Source organism: Carassius auratus, chromosome 4 (assembly GCF_003368295.1).
Source record: "Carassius auratus strain Wakin chromosome 4, ASM336829v1, whole genome shotgun sequence".
Taxonomy (NCBI): domain Eukaryota; kingdom Metazoa; phylum Chordata; class Actinopteri; order Cypriniformes; family Cyprinidae; genus Carassius; species Carassius auratus.
In genome coordinates, this window is record NC_039246.1 from 5,179,209 (window position 1) to 5,200,451 (window position 21,243).

Here is a 21,243-nt window from a genome sequence, read left to right on the forward strand (position 1 = left end):
CTAGACCAACGCACCAATAAAAACTAGTCTTTTTTAACAGATTAAATTAAGATAAATTTTAAATTAAGATGGGTATTTGGCAATAACGAAATTAAGATAAAGGCTCTGCCGGGTTTGCTTCTTCACATATCAGCTGACATTTAATAAAAGAATAAAGCCAACGTTTGCGTAAATACTCTGTCCATATTATGCATTTAAGCCTTAATGGATATATAGTTATCATTTGAAAAACCTTTACTCACAGAGATTAGGCTAGGTCTACATGTTTTTGTGGAGGAAAATGAATGAATCCACTGTAGATGTTTTCAATGTGTTCCTGCGCTCACTGATGGTGATTATTCACTCATTATTCTCATTATAAACATGGTCAAAACTTTTCCACACCTCAGAACTTTGCTTTAGTTGCTGGTGCAACCAAAACGTATTTTCGCCGGAGGCAAGCCCCCGTTGCATCTACTCAGCATCCATTTCACATCACATGACCGCTCGTTTACCTCGCAAACCGGAGCGCAATCCCGAGCCCGCGTAAGATGATATAAATTAAGCCCCAACACGAGTTTTTTTACATCTATATTTTTTTAATTGTTTAATTATTTTAAAATTAATAGTTTGGTCAAAATCGATTCCATATTTTCATTTTCAAAACTTTTTTTGGTTGGTCCGATCGATTGTGCAATCGATTTTTGAACGAAAAGTGACAGCCCTATGCGGATATGGAGTATGAACTTAAAAAAACATTCGAGCTTTAGGAATATGTCTCCACAACCGCAGACATCTGGACTTGTAATAATAGAAGCTTCCTTGGAATGACAGCCCATATGTAGTTAAGACGAAGACTACAGTTTTCATTGTTAGGCAAGTTTATGTTAAGAATGTTAAGTTATAGAAATGCATTGGATCTTTAATTCAAAAAACAATTGCTGTTTTCATATTTCTGTAATATTTTTCAGTCAGTATTAAATTACGGAAAGAACTGAGTTTCACTTTGTTTGTAGTTTTTTTCCTTGTAGGTTTAATAGGTTTTCAAAGTAACTTGAAAGTAAAGTAATTAGTAATCTGATTACTTTTTACATGCAGTAATCAGTAATGTAATCAAATTACAATTTTAGAGCAGTAATTAGTAATTTGTAGTGGATTACTTTTTTTGAGTAACTTACCCAACACTGCTAATCATACACAACAGGTGTGTTCGAAGAACCCAATTACCCGGATCATGATTAGCACGATGATATCATCTTGGTGTGTCATTTGATCTCGAATGTAATAAGCGACGTACAAAGAACGGCCCCCGGAATGGCAGCCATGAAGTCCTGCCCGGTAGCTCCTCCCTGAGATACAGACACAAACAGACCGAGGAGACATTAAACATGTCCCTATTCAAGCATCAATGTTATCTTTATTCAATTTGACAGGTTACATACATTAAGGGTATTCAAATAAATGACACTTCACATATTCATTAGCTGCACTCCTCTTCATTTTCACAGGTGTGTGGACTACTGAAATCACTTTCATTCTCCTGTTTATCTTCCAGTTCTACAGCAGAGCCCTGAAGGCCTAAAACAGCCTTGTATTAAAGGAGCACCTCTTTCAACGTATCCAAAACTTCAGACAGTCGTCTTCTGCAGAGACAGAAAAGATGCGGCGGCCTCACTTTCATGACGTCATGAGCGATCCAGTTCTCTTATTATAGATCAGTTGTTTTATCTTAATAAACTCTAAATTCATAATGATCAGAAAGTATTTGGTACTGGGTGGAGCATGAGGCGTATTTTTCAAATGCAGTCATATAGCAGTGCAGAGATGAAGAGAAAAATCACTGGCCAACAAAATAACGTTGTCAAGTCACGAAGTCACGATGGTCTGTATAGCAAAAAATAAAAAAATAAAACTAACACTTTGTATAGATTTTATTTTACTATTATATATATATTAGAGGTGGGCATAGATAATTTTTTAAAATCTAGATTAATCTCACTGTGATCTTGAAATTAATCTAGATTAATCTAGATTAAATTGGCTCATTAGAATTCTGCTGAAGACATTCAGAATATGTGTGTTACCCAAATAGAATTGACAAACAGTAAGTCTTTGGGAAGGGGTTTATCAAGCTAGGTGGTGCATTAGAAAAGGGGCTCATCTCCTGTTTCCAAAATGCATCTCAAAGTGCTTGAAAAGGCTGTAAACTAATTCCACTTTGCACAAGGTGCAAACAACCTTATGCCTGTTTCACACCAATGTTTAAGTTTTTTTCAAGTTTGTAGGTGTCAAGGTACAGAAACCAAATAATTAAATGTAAAATAGCACTGGATAGTCTTCAATATAAAAATGAAATATACAATCAAACCTACATTTATTCAGACACCTTCAACATTTCTCACATTATTAGTTTTGCTTTATATATCAAAAATTATATCTGGTGTCTGAATAATTTTTGGTTTGACTGTTAAAACTACAAAGTAATTCAGTCAAGAGCAGTGAGTGATTTCCTTTCATTTTCTTGGATTAACATTACAGCAGCCAGTAGCTAAATTAGGCGCGGTCATTTTAAGAGACGATGAACGCATCCAATATAATACACATCCCATTTTTTTCCTCAACTGTTTACTTTCACTTATAACTGACAGTTTTTTCTAGCATAGTTTCCAAGGTGGATATTTTGACATATTTTGTATGTATTTGTCGGCACAAGAGCAAAAATAAGCAAATTCGATGTTCATGTGGTTTGAGATGCCTTTCTCTGCATGAGCCCTGAACACCAGAACACCGCGAGTACTGAATTGGGCTCTTTCACATCTTTTTGTTTGTTCAAACTGTAATTTGTATTTGTTCGTTCAAGTGCAGGAGGGACTTCGAGGATAACTTCGCAGAAGAGAGCTCGGTTCAGTGTCGCTGTCCGTGATACGCGGCTCTCTCTCTCTCTCTGCACCGAACACAGCGTGCGAGTAACCAGCTCTGTTCAGCTTTTCCGCGTCTTGTGTTTGGATGCTTTAATGTTTAAATCGACAAGCGGTAAGGCTTAACAACACGTGAAAAAGATCAGCTTTCGTGACGATGCACAGCAGTGGCCCGTCAACTGTCCTGAGCATCTTTTAAGGCTGGCCTCAGCGAGTCAGTTATATAAAATATCAAGGTGAAAGTCATCATAGCTTGCTTAGTATAGACCCAGCTCTCAACCAAACTTTGAGAATAGATTAACGGCGATTTTTTTTTAATCGCCCGTTAAGAGTCTCACGTTAATGCAGCATGTTAACGCCGATAACGGCCCACCACTTATATATATCAGAATCAGAATGAGCTTTATTGCCAGGTATGTTTACACATACGAGGAATTTGTTTTCGTGACAGAAGCGCCGCAGTATAACAGAATGACAGCGACAGAACATAAAACACATAATAAAATAATAAAAAATACAAATAAGTAGATAGTGAATGACAATCTACAAATTGACAATTGTAGGCAGGTATATTACAAAATGCTGTTATGTATGTACATGTATATTATGTGCAAAATTTAAGTGTATACTAAGTATGTGTGTTAGATAAATAAGTGTATGTGTATATAAATATAAAGTGTAGTGTGTTCGCAGTTATTATCAGCTGTTCATACGATGGATTGCCTGAGGGAAGAAACTGGTCCTGTGTCTGGTCGTTCTAGTGCTCAGTGCTCTGTAGCGTCGACCAGATGGCAACAGTTCAAAGAGGGAGTGTGCTGGATGTGAGGGGTCCAAAGTGATTTTGACAGCCCTTTTTCTCACTCTGGATAAGTACAGTTCTTGAATAGAAGGGAGGGTTGTACCAATGATTCGCTCAGCAGTCCGGACTACCCTCTGTAGTCTTCTGAGGTCAGATTTAGAAGCTGAGCTGAACCAGACAGTTACTGAAGTGCAGAGGATGGATTCGATGATGGTGGAGTAGAACTGTTTCAGCAGCTCCTGTGGCAGGTTAAACTTCCTCAGCTGGCGGAGAAAGTACAACCTCTGCTGGGCCTTTTTCATGATGTCAATGTGAATGTCCCACTTCAGGTCCTGAGAGATAGTGGTGCCCAGGAACCTGAATGACTCCACTGCAGTCACAGGGCTGTTCATGATGGTGAGTGGGGGGAGTGCAGAGGGGTCTCTCCTGAAGTCCACGATCATCTCCACTGTTTTGAGCGTGTTAAGCTCCAGGTTGTTGAGAGTGCACCAGACAGCCAGCTCTTTTACCTCCTGTCTGTAAGCAGACTCGTCGCCGTCCTGAATGAGGCCGATGAGTGTGGTGTCGTCTACAAACTTCAGGAGCTTGACAGAGGGGTCCTTAGATGTGCAATCATTAGTGTACAGGGAGAAGAGCAGTGGGGAGAGAACGCAGCCCTGGGGAGCTCCGGTGCTGATTGTACGGGTGCTGGATGTATATTTACCCAGCCTCACTAGCTGCTGCCTGTCTGTCAGGAAGCTGTTGATCCACTGACAGACGGAGGTGGGCACGGAGAGCTGATTTAGTTTGGGCAGGAGGAGGTTTGGGATGATCGTGTTAAACGCCGTGCTGAAGTCCACAAACAGGATCCTCACATAAGTCCCCGGTCTGTCTAGGTGTTGCAGAAAATAATGCAGTCCAATGTTTACTGCATCGTCCACAGACCTGTTTGCTCTGTAGGCAAACTGAAGAGGATCCAGCAAGGGCCCAGTGATGTCCTTCAGGTGGGCAGATCTGTTGAAGATCTGTGTGAAGATGGGGGCCAGCTGGTCAGCACAGGATTTCAGACAGGCTGGTGTAACACAATCTGGGCCTGGTGCTTTTTTCCTTTTCTGCTTCCGGAAGACCTGGCGCACTGCATCCTCGCTGATCTGAATTGCAGGTGTGGTGGAGAGGGGGGATGCAGGAGGTGTGAATGGTGAGAGTGCTTGATTGGAGACTTGTTCAGGATGGGTTGCAGGAGCTGTTAATGGTGTGAACGGTTGTGTGGAGAGGTGTTCAGGGTGGGTTGCAGGAGTTGTGAATGGTGTGAATGGTTGTGTGGGGAGGCGTTCAGGGCAGGTGATGGGTGTTCTTTCAAACCTGCAGTAAAACTCATTCAGATCGTCTGCCAGTCGTTAATTCTCCACTTTAACTTCATATTGATATTTACTAAGGGTATTCTTTAACATTTCATAAACAAAGACATTTCTGAAGTTTGTCTCTTTTCTTTCTGCGTTCAGCTTTTCTAGAAGATTGCTTTAAAGTAACATACCACTATTTAGGCTCATTTTCCAACTCCCCGAGAGTTAAACAGGTGAGTTTTAATGTATTTAAATCCATTCAATCCAGCTGATCTCCAGGTCTGACGGTAGCACTTTTACCTGTAACTTAGCATAGATCATTGAATCTGATTAGACCATTAGCATCTCGCTCAACAATGACCAAAGAGTTATGATATTTTTCCTATTGACTCATTTAGTAAGACTGACAGAAAATTTAATGTTGCCATTTTTGAGGCCGATATGGCTATGAATTGTACTGTTGTAGTACATGAGTGTGTAAACAATCCATAAAAAGACTTTGTAATATGTTTATATGTCCTTTGATACGTGTCCCGATCACTCCGAAGACTCCAAGATAACTGTACTGCTACCTCTCTTCCAGAAAGCAGAGTGTGATCAGCCAGCCCCAGCGCATGAGCATAGAACGGACACCCAGCATTTGGAAGCACAGAGAACAGAAGGAGGCGGAGCACCGAGCACCAGTTCACATCACCCAGACACATTGACACGATTCCCTTCAATAAATTCAGCCTCCGGGGCCTTTATTGAATTCCCCTTGTTGTGTGATTCTTCAACCCGGTACAGTACACATAGCGGTGTATGAAAAAGTGTCTAATTATTATGCTTATAGAGGAGTGTGTTACTACAGGTGGTTTGTACAGGCCCACTTACCTGTCTGTTGCACAGTTCAAATTCACAAAAAAAGAGACAGTTTTTTTTCTGTGATGTGATAAGGTTGGCAGTGGAGAAGGTTAGATGGTCCTATGTTTCAGGAGGTAGGGGGATTGTGTGGGGTTACAGAGGGTGGGGTGATTTGAGTTCAGGCCTCTCACAGCCTGGGGGAAAAAGCTGTTTAGCAGGCTGACGGAGTGGGCTCTGACTCTCCGGGAACGTCTTTCTGATAGTAGGAGCTGGAATACTCTTGCGGTCTGCTGCACTACAATTCCCATACCAGACAGTAATGCATCTGGTCAGCAGGCTCTCAATGGTGCCCCTGTAGAATATGGTGTGGATTGGTGGGGAGACGTGCTCTTTTCAGCCGGTGGAGAGAGTGTAGGTGCTGTTGTGCCTTCATGGAGAGTGTCATCAAGTCAAGTCTGCTTTATTGTAAATTCTTCCACATGTACAGTACATACATACAGAGAATTGAAATTGCATTACTCGCAGACCCCTGGTGCATACAGATAACACTAACAGTGAGCCTAAAAATACAGATAGATACAGATTAAATATAAAATATAAAACACAACAATACAAATAAGGAAATGTGAAAAAAATAAATAAAAATAAAGTTAGATTGTAGTGCAGAAAATAGTGAAGGGCTCAAGAGCAGTTGTTTTATTTAAATGACTGATGAGGTGGTAGAATGGCGTCAGTTCCATGCTGAATCAGGTGGTGAGCAAAGCAATGCTGCACAAAGTGTCTGGTGCGTGCCAACGGAGGGTGGAAGGATCTGGGGGGGTTGGGGTTCATAATTCAGTGGTGCCTGGGGCAGAGGAGGGGAGGGGGGGCAAGTTCGGGAGTGAGTTCAGCTTCCTGACAGCCTGGTGGATGAAGCTGTCCTTCAGTCTGCTGGTCCTGGCCTGGAGACTCCACAGTATCCTCCCTAATGGCAGCAGACCGAAGAAGCTGTGTGACAGGTGTGTTGGATCACCTGTGATGCAGAGGGCTTTGCGAGTGAGACGAGTTCCGTAAATGTCCTGAAGGGAGGGGACAGAGACAACCAATGATCTTCTCAGCTGCTCTCACTATGCGTTGAAGAGTCTTCTAGCAGCATGCATTACAGGCCCCATACCACACAGTAATGCAGCTCGTCAGGATGTGTTGGTGGTCCAGGTGAGATACTGTGATGTGGACCCCCAGGAATTTACTCTCTCCACAGTTGAGCTGTCGATGGTCAGTGGGGGTGATCAACAGATTTTCTCCTGAAGTCCATCACCACCTCCTTTGTCTTCCCCACATTGAGGGATAGTTTGCGACACCATTCAGCAAGCTTTGCCACTTCTTCTCTGTAGTGTATTTCATCATTGTTGCTCATGAAACCGACCACAGTTGTGATAAATAATGTTACTGACATTTGAAATCATTTAAAAGATTAACAAAAATAGTCGAAATGTGAAATTAAAACCGCCAGTAGGTGGCAACAAGTGGCTGTTAATGAGTGAGTCATTGAGATTCAACCAATTAATTCAAACGACTGATTCATTCAGAAACAAATCATTTGACTGTGTTAGTGAATCACTGAATCATTTATTTAACAGATTTGTTAAAAAAAACTGATTCACTCAACAATACTTGGAACTATTTTAGTTGGCAGAATTGATAAAAACAAGTAATATTATGTCTAAAATATTAAATTAGCTCATCCTGATATTTGCAGAAAAACTGTACACTTTGTGTGATATAGAATAAGTTAGCAATATTAAATTATATAAACAGTCAATAAGCATACAGAGGCATTTTTGGCATCTACAATTTAAAAATGCCTGGAATTTTTAGTTTTAATAGACTAATAAACCGTGTGTGTGCACTGTGTGTATAATTTGGTGATATACTTGATAATGTCAGATTGCACATCATTACAACAACACTTACCATATTATCACAGACGATGCTGTATCGCACACCCCTGACTTGACTTGAGTGGGTAATGAATCATGTGTAGTTAAAGTTGGCTAAAATATAGAAACTCAAGTAAAGTACAGATACTCCCCAAAAAATACTTAAGTATTGTAACAATGTATTATTACTTTGTTACAATACACCACTGACTTTAAGTTTGCGTGGTTGAAGTCACCAGCTATTATAAAATAGTAATTTGGGTTATGTTGTTAGAATTATTTTAGCTGTGCGCTGATGCCACCGTACAGCTTGCTAGGCACATCCTAGGCGTTTGCACATGGGATATTGTAAACTGCGACAATAACAATGGCCGTGAACTCCAGTAGCAGATAGAATGGTTGAGCATTTAACAGTGTTTTGTCTGCGATTAACAAAGTTTTGTCAATGCTTTGTCACTACCACAGCGTTATTACACCATCCTTTGTTGACGTACAGACACAACCCAAGGCACAAGCCATCCCCCAGGAAACATGTCGTTTAACCTGGAAACTGTAGTAAAACGTTGCACACCAGTTTGAACTAGAATGTGCCCCAGGTATCTCCTGGGTAAAGCCAAGTCTCAGTTAAAACTAAAAAATTATATTCAATGATGCAATCGCATAGTACACACACTGAATATGCATTTAAGCCCAGTCGGAAAGTCATCTTTATTTATAAAGCGCTTTGTACAATATAGATACACTGTTAACAGAAATGCAAGGAGTTCAAAATAATTTCTTTAAAAAAAAATTATTTTGATTACTAAGTGAACAAATAATGTGTACGTTTTTTTCAAATCGTTGTGTGTAGGTCATTAAAATGGCAGTTTCCAAAATTAAGGACTGTATTTTCAAATGATGTTTGTAATGTAGAGAACTGTGTTTATGGTTTTGCAAAAAAGTTTGTTTTACAATATCAAGTTTAAATCACGAGTGAATGGTTCAACTGGAAACTGGACCTCAAGTATCACTTTTAGTCATACCTATCAACATGGGAGGGGGGATCTTGTCGATCCAACTGTTCTAAACAATTTACAACTACGTGTTTACTGCATAAAAATAAGGGTTCATTTTAACAAAGAGCAGAAGGGCTTATTGAAAAATGCTAATTAATTCTCTGCCAGCAGTCTCCTCTTTTGCCAGGAATATAGCCATTTCCCCGGTAACAACTCCAATAAACAAAGCAGTGCATCACCTGACTTTAAAACTTGCAGCACTCATATTTAAGATCAAGTGCACTTAATGCATGGAGGTGTCAGCAGTAGAAACACAGTGGGAACACCTTAAAATACTCCATTTAAAAAAAGGGATAAAAGATTTACTTTTGAGTGAACTTTGGCTTTTGTAAAAAAAAAAAAAAAAAAAAAAAAAATATTATATATATATATATATATATATATATTAAAAAAAAAAAAACATACAAGATGTGCTTCCTGTCATCTCACAAAAATGAACTGGCAGAACTGGAGACTCGGTAGGCCATGGCAAATATGGAGACTTGGGAGGCCATGACGGAGCTCCCTCAGAGTGTAGAAGGCGTTGAGTATGGTATCGATGACTGGAATTGAGATTGGTTTTCTCTGTGAAGACAGTGGGGTGACCACTATGGAGGAATAGTTGCACACACCTCGGGAGAGACGTAGAAGAGGAGGACTTAGAAGGGGAACACACAGGAGTCTAGGAGGTTTGTGTTAACAAAGAGGTAGGTAGAGAGGTAAGTGAGAGAAGTCAATTTTGGGAACATGTGTAAGGTTTCTCTCCACTGTGACTTATCATGTGGTTTTTAAGGATTGGTTTTCGAATGAAGCTCTTTCCACACAGTTTGCAGGTGAAAGGTTTCTCTCCAGTGTGAACTCTCATGTGATTGTTAAGGGTTCCTTTTCTATTGAAACTTTTTCCACACTGTTGGCAGGTGAAAGGTTTCTCTCCAGTATGAATTTTCATGTGGTCAGTGAGGTGTTGTTTATATGTAAAACTTTTTCCACATTGAGAACATGTATTAGGTTTCTCTCCAGTATGAATTATCATGTGTCTTTTAAGGTTTGGTTTATTAATGAAACTCTTTCCACATTGTTGGCAGGTGAAAGGTTTCTCTCCAGTATGAATTCTCATGTGGTCAGTGAGGTGATGTTTATATGTAAAACTTTTTCCACATTGAGAACATGTATTAGGTTTCTCTCCAGTATGAATTCTCATGTGGCTTTTAAGGTTTGTTTTATTAATGAAACTCTTTCCACATTGTTGGCAGGTGAAAGGTTTTTCTCCAGTGTGAACTTTCAGGTGGACTTCAAGATTTTGTTTTCTGGCGAAACTTTTCCCACATTGTTGGCAGGAGAAATCACTTCTATTCGCTGTGTTTTGAGCTCTATTTTGTGTCTTTTCAGTATGTGAACAACTTAATGATTTTTCTCCATTCATGAAATTATATTTCTCATGCTCAATATTATTTTCCTTTTCACAGAGTTCTTCAGTCTCCACTTTCAGTGTCATCAGGTCTAATGCAAAAAAGACAAATCCAGATTAACACTATTCTTAAATGGCACAAAGAACAAACATCAAAACCAACATGTTATTCCTTACTTACGTTACACACATGACTTTGGTGAGACCTTTGAGCTTTACTTTTTATCAACCAGATTTAATGCTTTTGATAAGTGCCTTTGAAAATGTTCTACCACACTGAATTGTTTTAATTTGATATAAAAATACATAAAACCTTTCCTGGAGCAATCTATAAAAGTAATGGGTTGAAAGTCACATGTCTCATGAGTTTCTATTTCAAAGCTCAAGAAGATACCATAAAAATTTTGATTCCTGCAACCATTTTTCTGAGACTATGTCTAGACCCCCCAATATTTACCAACTGTACTGAAGGGTTATACAAACCATTTTAATCATTAAACATACCACTGCATAGTTTTTTCAATTATAAAACAAACAGAAACTTAGCCATCATGTAAATAATCTGAGCACTAGAAAGATACAATGAGAATAATTTGAGTAAGAAAAATAAAAAAAATATTTAACTTTGCACGCCAATTACAGTACATCCTGAGATTGCTAGAAATGCATAAATTTACAATTACTTCTGGTCATAACTCAATTATCACGTGCTGATGTGCTGAAGGCCAGTTATAGAGATGGTTATAATACAAATGCGCCATAAAGTCAATAATTCGCACTCTTTATATAGATGGCGTTCACAGTGATAGCCGTGATTACAAAGTAATAGTGAGCTGGTTTGCACTCAGATAGTAATCATGCAGATACAGTCGCATTCAACATAAAACACACTCACACATATATGAACTGTTGAAAAATAAAATAAAGAAAAAGATTAAGTTCAGCCTCCATCTGCTGACAGGTGCGTCAGAGCGCGTCATGAGCCGTCACAAGAGACCACCAGAATTCAAATAAGCTATCTTCCGCTTTTCTTTTACTTTTTTTTTTGTGGATTGTCTCATTCTGTTTGTGACATTGTACGCTGTTTCGACGCAGTTTCTGAGCATGAGTTATTCCATAACGGACTCAAACAATTTTGTCGCTGAAGAACTGAAACGTAAACAAATGAATTATGATCCCTATTACAACGTTATTGCTTCATTGAGCTAAACGTGCTCCATGAGATGTCGTTAAGTGGACCCTTCCCTTTCTAACTAAACCAGTATTTACAGCTGTGGATGTGTTTATGGCTCGTTATTACGACGAATCTGTTATGTACTGCATTTTCATTCTTCATGTTTTGATGTGTACTGCTTACACAAAATTTACAAATAGAGTCTTTATAAGCTTTCCACTGAAAAACAGCAATCTATCGTCGATTCTTGAGGCTTAGATCTTTAGAATGATATATAGTTTGTCAAGATTAAATTTGTCCTGTTTCATTTAATCTATTCGTAATTATTGACACGTGCAAACAAGGGGAGCTCAGGACACCAGTGTCGGGGTACAGGCTAAGAGGTTAAATTAATAAAAAAAAAATTAAAGCTAGTTTAAACAATGCACAGTGTGCATTGCACAAACATTAAATTTAATGTAATTCCTCCATGAAAAAACATTTTCTATTAGAATTTTTTTTTTCATTTGAAAGTAGACATTTCACTGTCTATAGATGCATTTGTCATACACTGAGTTTCAAAGTTTCTCACACAAGTTAACATGACCGAGATGGCTGAAACAACATATGCTGTTTGATTTAATTAATTAACAGAAGCGCATCATTTTGTTTTTATTCTGAGTGCATAAAAATAAACGTAGCGTCTTTACAGATTCGAAAGATTACTTTTATCTATATGACCAAAAACTATGGAGTATTTTAAGAGCAAGTGAGCACACCAGTGCATCCATCTGTCCCTCAGTGAGCGAGCTGCTGTTCAGCTTCCACACACACACACTCAAATAGCACACATTTCTGTAGGTTAACATTAGATTGATCGGCCATGTAAAGTTGTTACTACATACATCTTTCAGATGAAAAGCTATATTTCGATGAACAATATGTGGGATTTTTGAGGTCCTGCCTGTTGTACTGCATTACCACATACTGTAGACCAACCAATCACCAGGAGGGTTATCCCAAGTATTGTCTTGTGTGGTGTATTTTAAAGTTAAACTTTGCCTAGATCCTGTGCTTCCTAGCTCGTAGCTTATAAATTATCTTTATGTTTGTATTCTCGTTGGCCACAAAGTAGTATAAACAGAATTGTGAAGATATACAGATTTTAATGTTAAACTAATTAAATTAGCAACAAGTTCAATTGAAGCAATTTGAATCTTTAGATTTAGATTTCTTTAGATTACTCGTTATAAAAAAGGATGCCAAGATCCCTCGCCCGCTGTGGTGAATCCGCTATGCCATAGAGCATGGTGGAGCTGTCTGCCGCCATCGACGCTCGAGGTGGTGGACTGGAGTGAGTTGCCAGGGGGACATTTATTTTATACCTTGTGATAAAAGGGTTTTTCTTTTGATTTTGTTCAGTTCTATCTAGTCCCTTGTTGAGTTCCTGCCTTAGTTTATTTTTTTTTTCCTACCCCTTTTGCTCCCCAGCTACCCCTTCGGCTCTGGCTGTTGGACTCCCTACTGCCTGAATCCTCCCTCCCAACCATCCCTCGCTGTTCTCGGGCCCCTGGTGTTCATTGGAGAGCTGGACTGTCTGGTTGCTCTGGGACTGTTACTCTCTGCTATTTGCTCAGGAACACCTCCCCTAGACACCTCCTTCTGAACTGACATTCACCTTCTTGGACTAGACTGGTTTCTCTTCTGGTTATCCTCTTGGACTGAGGCTTAGATCCTGTTTAGTGTTTGAAACTCAATAAATCTTAGGTATCTCTGCAACTGATTCCTCTTCCATTACCACCTTGAAATTAAGAGACTTTTGCATTTTTGACTATTAGACATACAAATAAGAGTGAGTGTGCACATTTTAAAATAAAATGTTTTTAAATAGTGTAAATTGATCACTTCTTCATATTAAAAGTTCAAATGCAAAAGCCTTTGTGCCGTTGGAAATTTTCTTCAAAAATTTGCATTTTGTATCGGGCTGCCATGTATAGGTTCAATAGTTTCACCTTCGGTCAACTGGTCGAGGAAAGGACACCTATTACGCCTCTTTTTACAATATGTAATAGAAGTCTCAGTTGTCCCCAGAATGTTTCTGTGACGTTTCAGCTCAAAATACCCCACAGACCATTTATTATATCTGCTTCCTAATTCTGGGGAACTTTAATGTACATTTATGTTGTGGTCACAATACAGTGTCTAAAGAGTTTTTGAACATGAATAAATCTTTTGATCTGAGACAATGTTTATTATTTAAAATATTATTTTACTTTTATGTTACCATTAGGATACATTTTTTATAAATATAATGTGTCCTTCCAGTGTTATGTGGATGACACTCGGATTTATCTTCCAGTGAGACAGTCAAACCTAAAGGGTTATGCTCTTTTACCTATTATGCTCTTTTACGAAGTCTTGATTTTGTTTTGGGGTACACTAGAACAGACCCTCATACCAGGTTGTTAGAAAAACAAATATTTTCCACATATTTTACATTATTACGACATTATAATAACACTATGGGAGCCCAAGACTGGTCGCCCGCTGAAGCTAAGCAGAGTTGAGCCTGGTCTGTACCTGGATGGGAAACCTCCTGGAAAAAAACTAGGTTGCTTTTAGTGGTGTTAGTGAGGCCAACAGGGGGTGTTCATCCTGTGGGGTGTGGGTCCTAACACCCAAGTATAGTGACGGGGACTCTATATTGTCTAAAAAAGAACTGTCCTTCAGGTGTGATGTTAAACCGAAATCCTGACTCTCTGTGGTCATTAAAAGTCCCTGAATGTCTTTCGAAAGGAGTAGAGGTGTGACATCGGCATACTGGCCAAATTCCCCCATTAGTCTCTGACCATCATGGCTTCCAGACAATTCCCCATATCTGCTGATTGGCTTCATCACTCTGTCTCCTCTCCACCAGTAAACTGGTGTGTGGTGGGCATTCTGGCGCACTTTGGCTGCCGTTGCATCATTTAGGTGAATGCTGCACACTGATGGTGGACGAGAAGATCCCGCCTTGCAATGTAGAGCACTTTGAGTGCTTAGGAAAGCACTACATAGATGTAATGTTCCCAGTTCCCATGAATGGATTGAATAGTTTCTGTATCAAACAAAGGCCTGCCTTCTAAAAATACGATGTGTGTTGTGATTGTTCAGCTGGGCCAGTGTGTGTCTGCGATTGTTTAGCTGGCCAGTGTGTGTAGGCGATTTGTTTACCAGGGCCAATGTGCTTTGTGACTATTTAGCTGGGCCAGTGTGTGCTGTGACTGTTCAGCTGGGCCAGTGTGTGTTGTGGTTGTTCAGCCGGGCCAGTGTGTGTTGTGGTTGTTCAGCCGGGCCAGTGTGTGCTGTGGTTGTTCAGCCGGGCCAGTGTGTGTTGTGGTTGTTCAGCCGGGCCAGTGTGTGCTGTGGTTGTTCAGTTGGGCCAGTGTGTGCTGTGGTTGTTCAGTTGGGCCAGTGTGTGCTGTGGTTGTTCAGTTGGGCCAGTGTGTGTTGTGGTTGTTCAGCCGGGCCAGTGTGTGTTCTGATTGTTCAGCCGGACCAGTGTGTGTTGTGGTTGTTCAGCTGGGCCAGTGTGTGTTGTGGTTGTTCAGCCGGGCCAGTGTGTGTTGTGGTTGTTCAGCCGGGCCAGTGTGTGCTGTGGTTGTTCAGCCGGGCCAGTGTGTGTTGTGGTTGTTCAGCCGGGCCAGTGTGTGCTGTGGTTGTTCAGTTGGGCCAGTGTGTGCTGTGGTTGTTCAGTTGGGCCAGTGTGTGCTGTGGTTGTTCAGTTGGGCCAGTGTGTGTTGTGGTTGTTCAGCCGGGCCAGTGTGTGTTGTGATTGTTCAGCTGGGCCAGTGTGTGTTGTGGTTGTTCAGCCGGGCCAGTGTGTGTTGTGGTTGTTCAGCCGGGCCAGTGTGTGTTGTGGTTGTTCAGCTGGGCCAGTGTGTGCTGTGGTTGTTCAGTTGGGCCAGTGTGTGTTGTGGTTGTTCAGCCGGGCCAGTGTGTGTTGTGATTGTTCAGCCGGGCCAGTGTGTGCTGTGGTTGTTCAGTTGGGCCAGTGTGTGTTGTGGTTGTTCAGCCGGGCCAGTGTGTGTTGTGGTTGTTCAGCTGGGCCAGTGTGTGTTGTGGTTGTTCAGCCGGGCCAGTGTGTGTTGTGGTTGTTCAGCCGGGCCAGTGTGTGCTGTGGTTGTTCAGCCGGGCCAGTGTGTGTTGTGGTTGTTCAGCCGAGCCAGTGTGTGTTGTGGTTGTTCAGCTGGGCCAGTGTGTGTTGTGGTTGTTCAGCCGGGCCAGTGTGTGTTGTGGTTGTTCAGCCGGGCCAGTGTGTGTTGTGGTTGTTCAGCCGGGCCAGGTTGCGTTGTGGTTGTTCAGCCGGGCCAGTGTGTGCTGTGGTTGTTCAGCTGGGCCAGTGTGTGCTGTGGTTGTTCAGCCGGGCCAGTGTGTGTTGTGGTTGTTCAGCCGGGCCAGTGTGTGTTGTGATTGTTCAGCCGGACCAGTGTGTGTTGTGGTTGTTCAGCCGGGCCAGTGTGTGCTGTGATTGTTCAGCCGGGCCAGTGTGTGTTGTGGTTGTTCAGCCGGACCAGTGTGTGTTGTGGTTGTTCAGCCGGGCCAGTGTGTGTTGTGGTTGTTCAGCCGGGCCAGTGTGTGTTGTGATTGTTCAGCCGGGCCAGTGTGTGCTGTGATTGTTCAGCCGGGCCAGTGTGTGCTGTGATTGTTCAGCCGGGCCAGTGTGTGTTGTGGTTGTTCAGCCGGGCCAGTGTGTGTTGTGGTTGTTCAGCCGGACCAGTGTGTGTTGTGGTTGTTCAGCCGGGCCAGTGTGTGTTGTGGTTGTTCAGCAGGGCCAGTGTGTGTTGTGGTTGTTCAGCCGGGCCAGTGTGTGTTGTGGTTGTTCAGCTGGGCCAGTGTGTGTTGTGGTTGTTCAGCCGGGCCAGTGTGTGTTGTGGTTGTTCAGCTGGGCCAGTGTGCGTTGTGGTTGTTCAGCTGGGCCAGTGTGCGTTGTGATTGTTCAGCTGGGCCAGTGTGTCCTGTGATTGGTCAGCTGGGCCAGTGTGTGCTGTGGTTGTTCAGTTGGGCCAGTGTGTGTTGTGGTTGTTCAGCTGGGCCAGTGTGTGTTGTGGTTGTTCAGCTGGGCCAGTGTGTGTTGTGGTTGTTCAGCCGGGCCAGTGTGTGTTGTGGTTGTTCAGCCGGGCCAGTGTGTGTTGTGGTTGTTCAGTTGGGCCAGTGTGTGTTGTGGTTGTTCAGCTGGGCCAGTGTGTGTTGTGGTTGTTCAGCTGGGCCAGTGTGTGTTGTGGTTGTTCAGCTGGGCCAGTGTGTGTTGTGGTTGTTCAGCTGGGCCAGTGTGTGTTGTGGTTGTTCAGCTGGGCCAGTGTGTGTTGTGGTTGTTCAGCCGGGCCAGTGTGTCCTGTGATTGGTCAGCCGGGCCAGTGTGTGTTGTGGTTGTTCAGTTGGGCCAGTGTGTGTTGTGGTTGTTCAGCTGGGCTATATGAATAATAATGTTTTAGTGTATAAAACTAGTGTATAAAATCTTTTTTATAAGTTTATCTTTGTATATTAGCTAAAACTAAACCTTTTTTATCAATTGCTGATTTTGAGGAAAGAAATAACAGCGATGGTCTTCTCATGAATAGTTTACAGCAATTCTCTTTTTTTTTTGTAACTGACAACAGAGCATTGTAGAGTACTGCTGCCAGGATGCTCAAATCTGCCAAGAAATTTGAGTCACTTACACAGCTATTAAAATAACTACAAAGGTTGCTGGATCAATATAAAATTAGCTATAAGATTTTGTAATAATTGTTTATGATTTTGCCCCCTCCAATCTCTCGGGTTTATTGGCATTGTACGATCCTTCTAGATCTTTGAGATCAAAGCACCTTGTAATAAGTGTCATTTATAGAATGCATTAATACTGTATTTTAAATTATTATCTGATGACCCCAGAGTGTATATGTGCTTTTTTATCTCAAAATACCCCACAGATAATTTTTTATAGTTGTTGAAATTGCTACTTTTAGGGTATGGGACATGCGTTGTGATGTGTATTTCCCCTTTAAATGAAAATGAGCTGATGTTCCCGCCTCTCTTTTCAGCAGAGTGCAGAGCTTCAAGAGCTCATGCTCGCGCACCGGTGTCACGGTTTAACAGGTGGTGACTGCGTTACTGATCAGTGTTGCCAGATTGGAAATGTCCAAGTATCGTACCAGAAGTTCAAAATGATCGTATTTGGAAGAAAATTATCATACATGAGTCAAAAGAGTTATTTATCTATTCTAAACCAACAACATTTTGACACGACCTGCAAATTACCATAATAGATAACAATGGAAGCAGTGAGACAAAATACTATCCCTTTATTTTCAGTGACTGTCTGCATCGCGGCGCATATTAAAACATATTAAAATGATTTTTAACACTTGCTTTGTCGTGTCCAGTGAAGAAGGAATTTAGCTGTTGCGGCGTGGTGCAGTTAACTCCACATCTGAGCCGCTGTCATCGCAATCCTGCGTGTTGCCAGATGTTGAAGGGGTTCTTTCTGTCATGGACCGCAACAGTGCTAGCTGGCTTTAAAGCAGGGCACTCTCCTGCATTCTTAACACACCCTCAGGAGCACACAAATGCATTTAGAGTGTCTGTAATAATGAGCCGGGTTTCGTGTATGAGAAAAGAAACCCTATGACTGCAACTACCATCATTTAAATTTTCATAGAATTCTGAAATTATCGTACATTACGGGATTTTTTTCATTATTGATCGTACATCGTACAGAGGTAAAAATTATCGTACAAATACGATAATTGTCGTACGTCTGGCAACACTGTTACTGATCCTCACATTGCTTCCAAACACATTTTTGTGCTTCCATTCCACATTCATATTCACGCTCATTCTGGTAGCACGTGAAGGCAGCGTTAGTGAAAACAGGCTAAAGCAATGGTAGCTTTAGCAACATTAGCCTTACAGAGAGCCAAGAAGCTTTTTGCAAAACAAAATATGACGCGTACTTTGTCTGGAGTCTGGATGTTTGCACATGAAGTGCTGGTATCGATCCTTCTTTCAGAAGCAATCTTTGCACAGCACCAGCGCTGAACTGACCCTCGTTTGTGAGGCAGTCAGGCGTAAAATGTTAGCACAAAGTATACTTTTTATCCGGGACATTTCCTACGAAAATGAATTGTAACCACAGTGTTCTCCGAGGTCTGTGGAGACTCCTATGTTCTTTGGTGCATCCCAACAGATGACACTTTTACAGACAAAAAGGACTGGACTGCTTGTTGACTGGCCAGCAAACTCGCCTTACCTTACTGAACCTTATTGTGTGAGCAGTGCCACAGACTGATCGACTCCATGCCACGACACATTGCTGCAGTAAGTCAGGCAAAAGGAGCCTCAACTAAGTATTGAGTGCTGTACATGCTCATACTTGTCATGTTCATATTTTACACTGTGCCAAGATTTCTAAAAATCCTTTCTTTGTATTGGTCTTAAGTTATATTATTATAATCATCAAAATGAAAAGAAATAAACATTTGAAATATATCTGTCTGTGTATAATGAATGAAAACAATATACAAGTTTCACTTTTTGAATGGAACTAGTGCAATACATCAACTTGACATCAAGAGCTGGACGTTTTAATAAGAATCAAAGGAGTGAGTTCAGATTTAAGAATAAAAACGAACCTGTTTGTTCCTCAGTATCTTCATGCTTCAGACTGAATACTTCTCCAATCTTAATGTCTTCATTCTCTTCTTTAATAAACTCCATCAGTGTTTGTTCATCAGTATCTTCATGTTTGACTCTGAATGTTTCTTCAATCTTAATGTCTTCATTCTCTTCTTTAATAAACTCCATCAGTGTTTGTTCCTCAGTATCTTCTTCATGTTTGACTCTGAATGTTTCTTCAATCTTTATGTCTTCACTCTCCTCTTTAATAAACTCCATCTTTATAACTGTGTCGTGTGGATCTCAGTTACTTCAGCAGGAGTTTTTATTTACTCTGTCCTGTTTAAGATGAGAATAATTAACAGAAAGTGAATTATTTTAAAAATTCAATGCAGACTAAATCTCTGGGTGCATCTCAATCATCTCCCGAGTTCAGAGGTCAGTGCACTGATGAGGGAGTCAATCAATCGGAGTGAAAGAGTTAAAGGATTTAAAACACCTGATTAAATATTTTAATCAGGTGTTTTAAATCCTTTAACTCAATATGATCATATTTGGGTATTTATTATTTGTATTTGGTATTCAATTATTTGTAAATAATATGAAATAGATTACTCTTAAAAACTGCAGCTGGTTTGTAAAAGTTGCCATCACACAGTTTGTGTTTGTTCTCGTTTGTCTTGAGCGCGCGCTGACTCGAGCGATTCAAATCACTGAATCATTTAACGATTGATTCGGTTCAGATGATTCGGATTCTCAGTTTCTCTCTTTTCTTTCGCGTACTTGAACGATGTATTGATTCACGACATCGGGAGTGAAATGAGACGCGCTTTTTCTGTTTCTGTTATTACTATGAGGATGAACTTTACTCACTAAAATAACGTTATAAAAATATTATAATATTTAAGATTGGTTCATCTTTATGTAGCTTCTAAAAACTTAATTGATTGTAAATTGATAGGAACAGTTTATACTGAATAAAAAACTTAGGCACAAACCTTTCTTCAGCCCAATCACAACAAAAGCAGGAGGGTGGCGCAGAATTATGACGTCACATCACCAGACCAAAATAAAAGACCCGTTTCTACTTCTCTTGGTTAATGATGGATTGCAAATAACTGTACAACGTTTTCCTTCTGATCCCAGTACTATTTTCACCATTCTTTTCCCCATTAAAAACAAGGTGCTGTTTGGTCCTGTGTGATCCACTCTCTGTCTTGTCATTATAATTTCTCCCTGCCTGTTGCTTCCTCTATAACTTTCAAGGCTGACTGACTTTTGTGTTTTATAATATATATAAATATAAATAGTGTTCCTGTAGCTCAATTGGTAGAGCACGGCGCAATCAAGCGTTGGGGGTTCAATTTCCCGGGAACACATGATATGTATAAATTGATAGCCTGAATGCACTGTAAGTCGCTTTGGATAAAAGCGTCTGCTAAATGCATAAATTTAATTTTTAATTTAATTTAATATTCCCACCATCTCTGTCATATTTCAGTCCTTCTTACTGCTTTTCGTTCACCTTTTCCAAGTGGTACTTGAACTGATATTTCTTTTTGCAATGCCTCTTTTGTTAATTTGTCTGCACACCACAGTTTAACTTCTGTTCATAACGTATATTTAAAAAATAATAAAATAACAGTTTCAAAGAGTTTCAAAGTGTCTTTTTGGAACACAAGCGTGCAAACCTTTTCCTACCACATAACAAAAAAAAGAAAAAAAAAAGAAAGATATAATTGCTGCTAATTTTTTTCGTCAGTTATTTTATCCTCAGTATATTTTAACAGATCGATGCATTTCTTACAGATTTCTGCTCATTCGAAATCGGATACAGATTGAGTAGCACTTTAAGATAACATTTGTTTGAATGCATTATTGAGAGAGTGAAAGTGTTTGAATAAGAGTTGTAGTACTTGTTTAAATCATGCTTTCAGCTGAAAATATTCAGTAGGCTATCTAGGATCAAACATCCTCGAGAAATGTAACTTTCTGCTCACGTGAGTGATCCTTATCAAACTAGCTTAATATGTTTAACGTGAATTTATGCTAAATATGCAGTTTTTTATATATATATATAACAATAACATAAGCACATACAGAGGAAAGAAAAAAACCTTATAAATCAGTTGTATTTCCAAAACAATCCCCTTAATATTTCAAAACTCTATCACTTGCCTTGTTTTTAATCATCCCAAGATATTTAAGGAAAGGATCGATTCAATTAAGAAAT

General features: G+C 40.4%; 1 protein-coding gene across 2 annotated transcripts; it reads right to left on the minus strand.

Moving 5' to 3' along the window:
• Nucleotides 1–1,163: 1,163 nt before the first annotated feature.
• LOC113066773 (gastrula zinc finger protein XlCGF8.2DB-like) lies at nt 1,164–20,253 on the minus strand. 2 transcript variants are annotated; one of them, XM_026238800.1, is made up of 3 exons: nt 20,009–20,253; nt 19,028–19,349; nt 1,164–1,328 (listed from the first exon to the last, which is right to left on the minus strand). In XM_026238800.1, the coding sequence occupies exons 2-3, from the start codon at nt 19,287–19,289 to the stop codon at nt 1,171–1,173; spliced, it is 420 nt and encodes a 139-aa protein (XP_026094585.1). In that variant the 5' UTR covers nt 19,290–19,349; nt 20,009–20,253; the 3' UTR covers nt 1,164–1,170. The 2 variants fall into 2 exon arrangements, with proteins under 2 accessions (XP_026094585.1, XP_026094577.1); XM_026238792.1 differs by lacking the exon at nt 1,164–1,328 and adding an exon at nt 9,239–10,314 and having other exon boundaries at nt 20,009–20,252.
• Between the last annotated feature and the right edge of the window lie 990 nt (nt 20,254–21,243).

Excerpts from the sequence above, each read along its gene's own strand:
- LOC113066773 (XM_026238792.1), bottom strand. The coding sequence starts at position 19,289 with ATGGAGTTTATTAAAGAGGAGAGTGAAGACATAAAGATTGAAGAAACA. Across the intron at positions 10,315-19,027 it reads AGATACTGAGGAACAAACAG|ACCTGATGACACTGAAAGTG; the intron begins GTTCGTTTTTAT and ends TTTTTGCATTAG.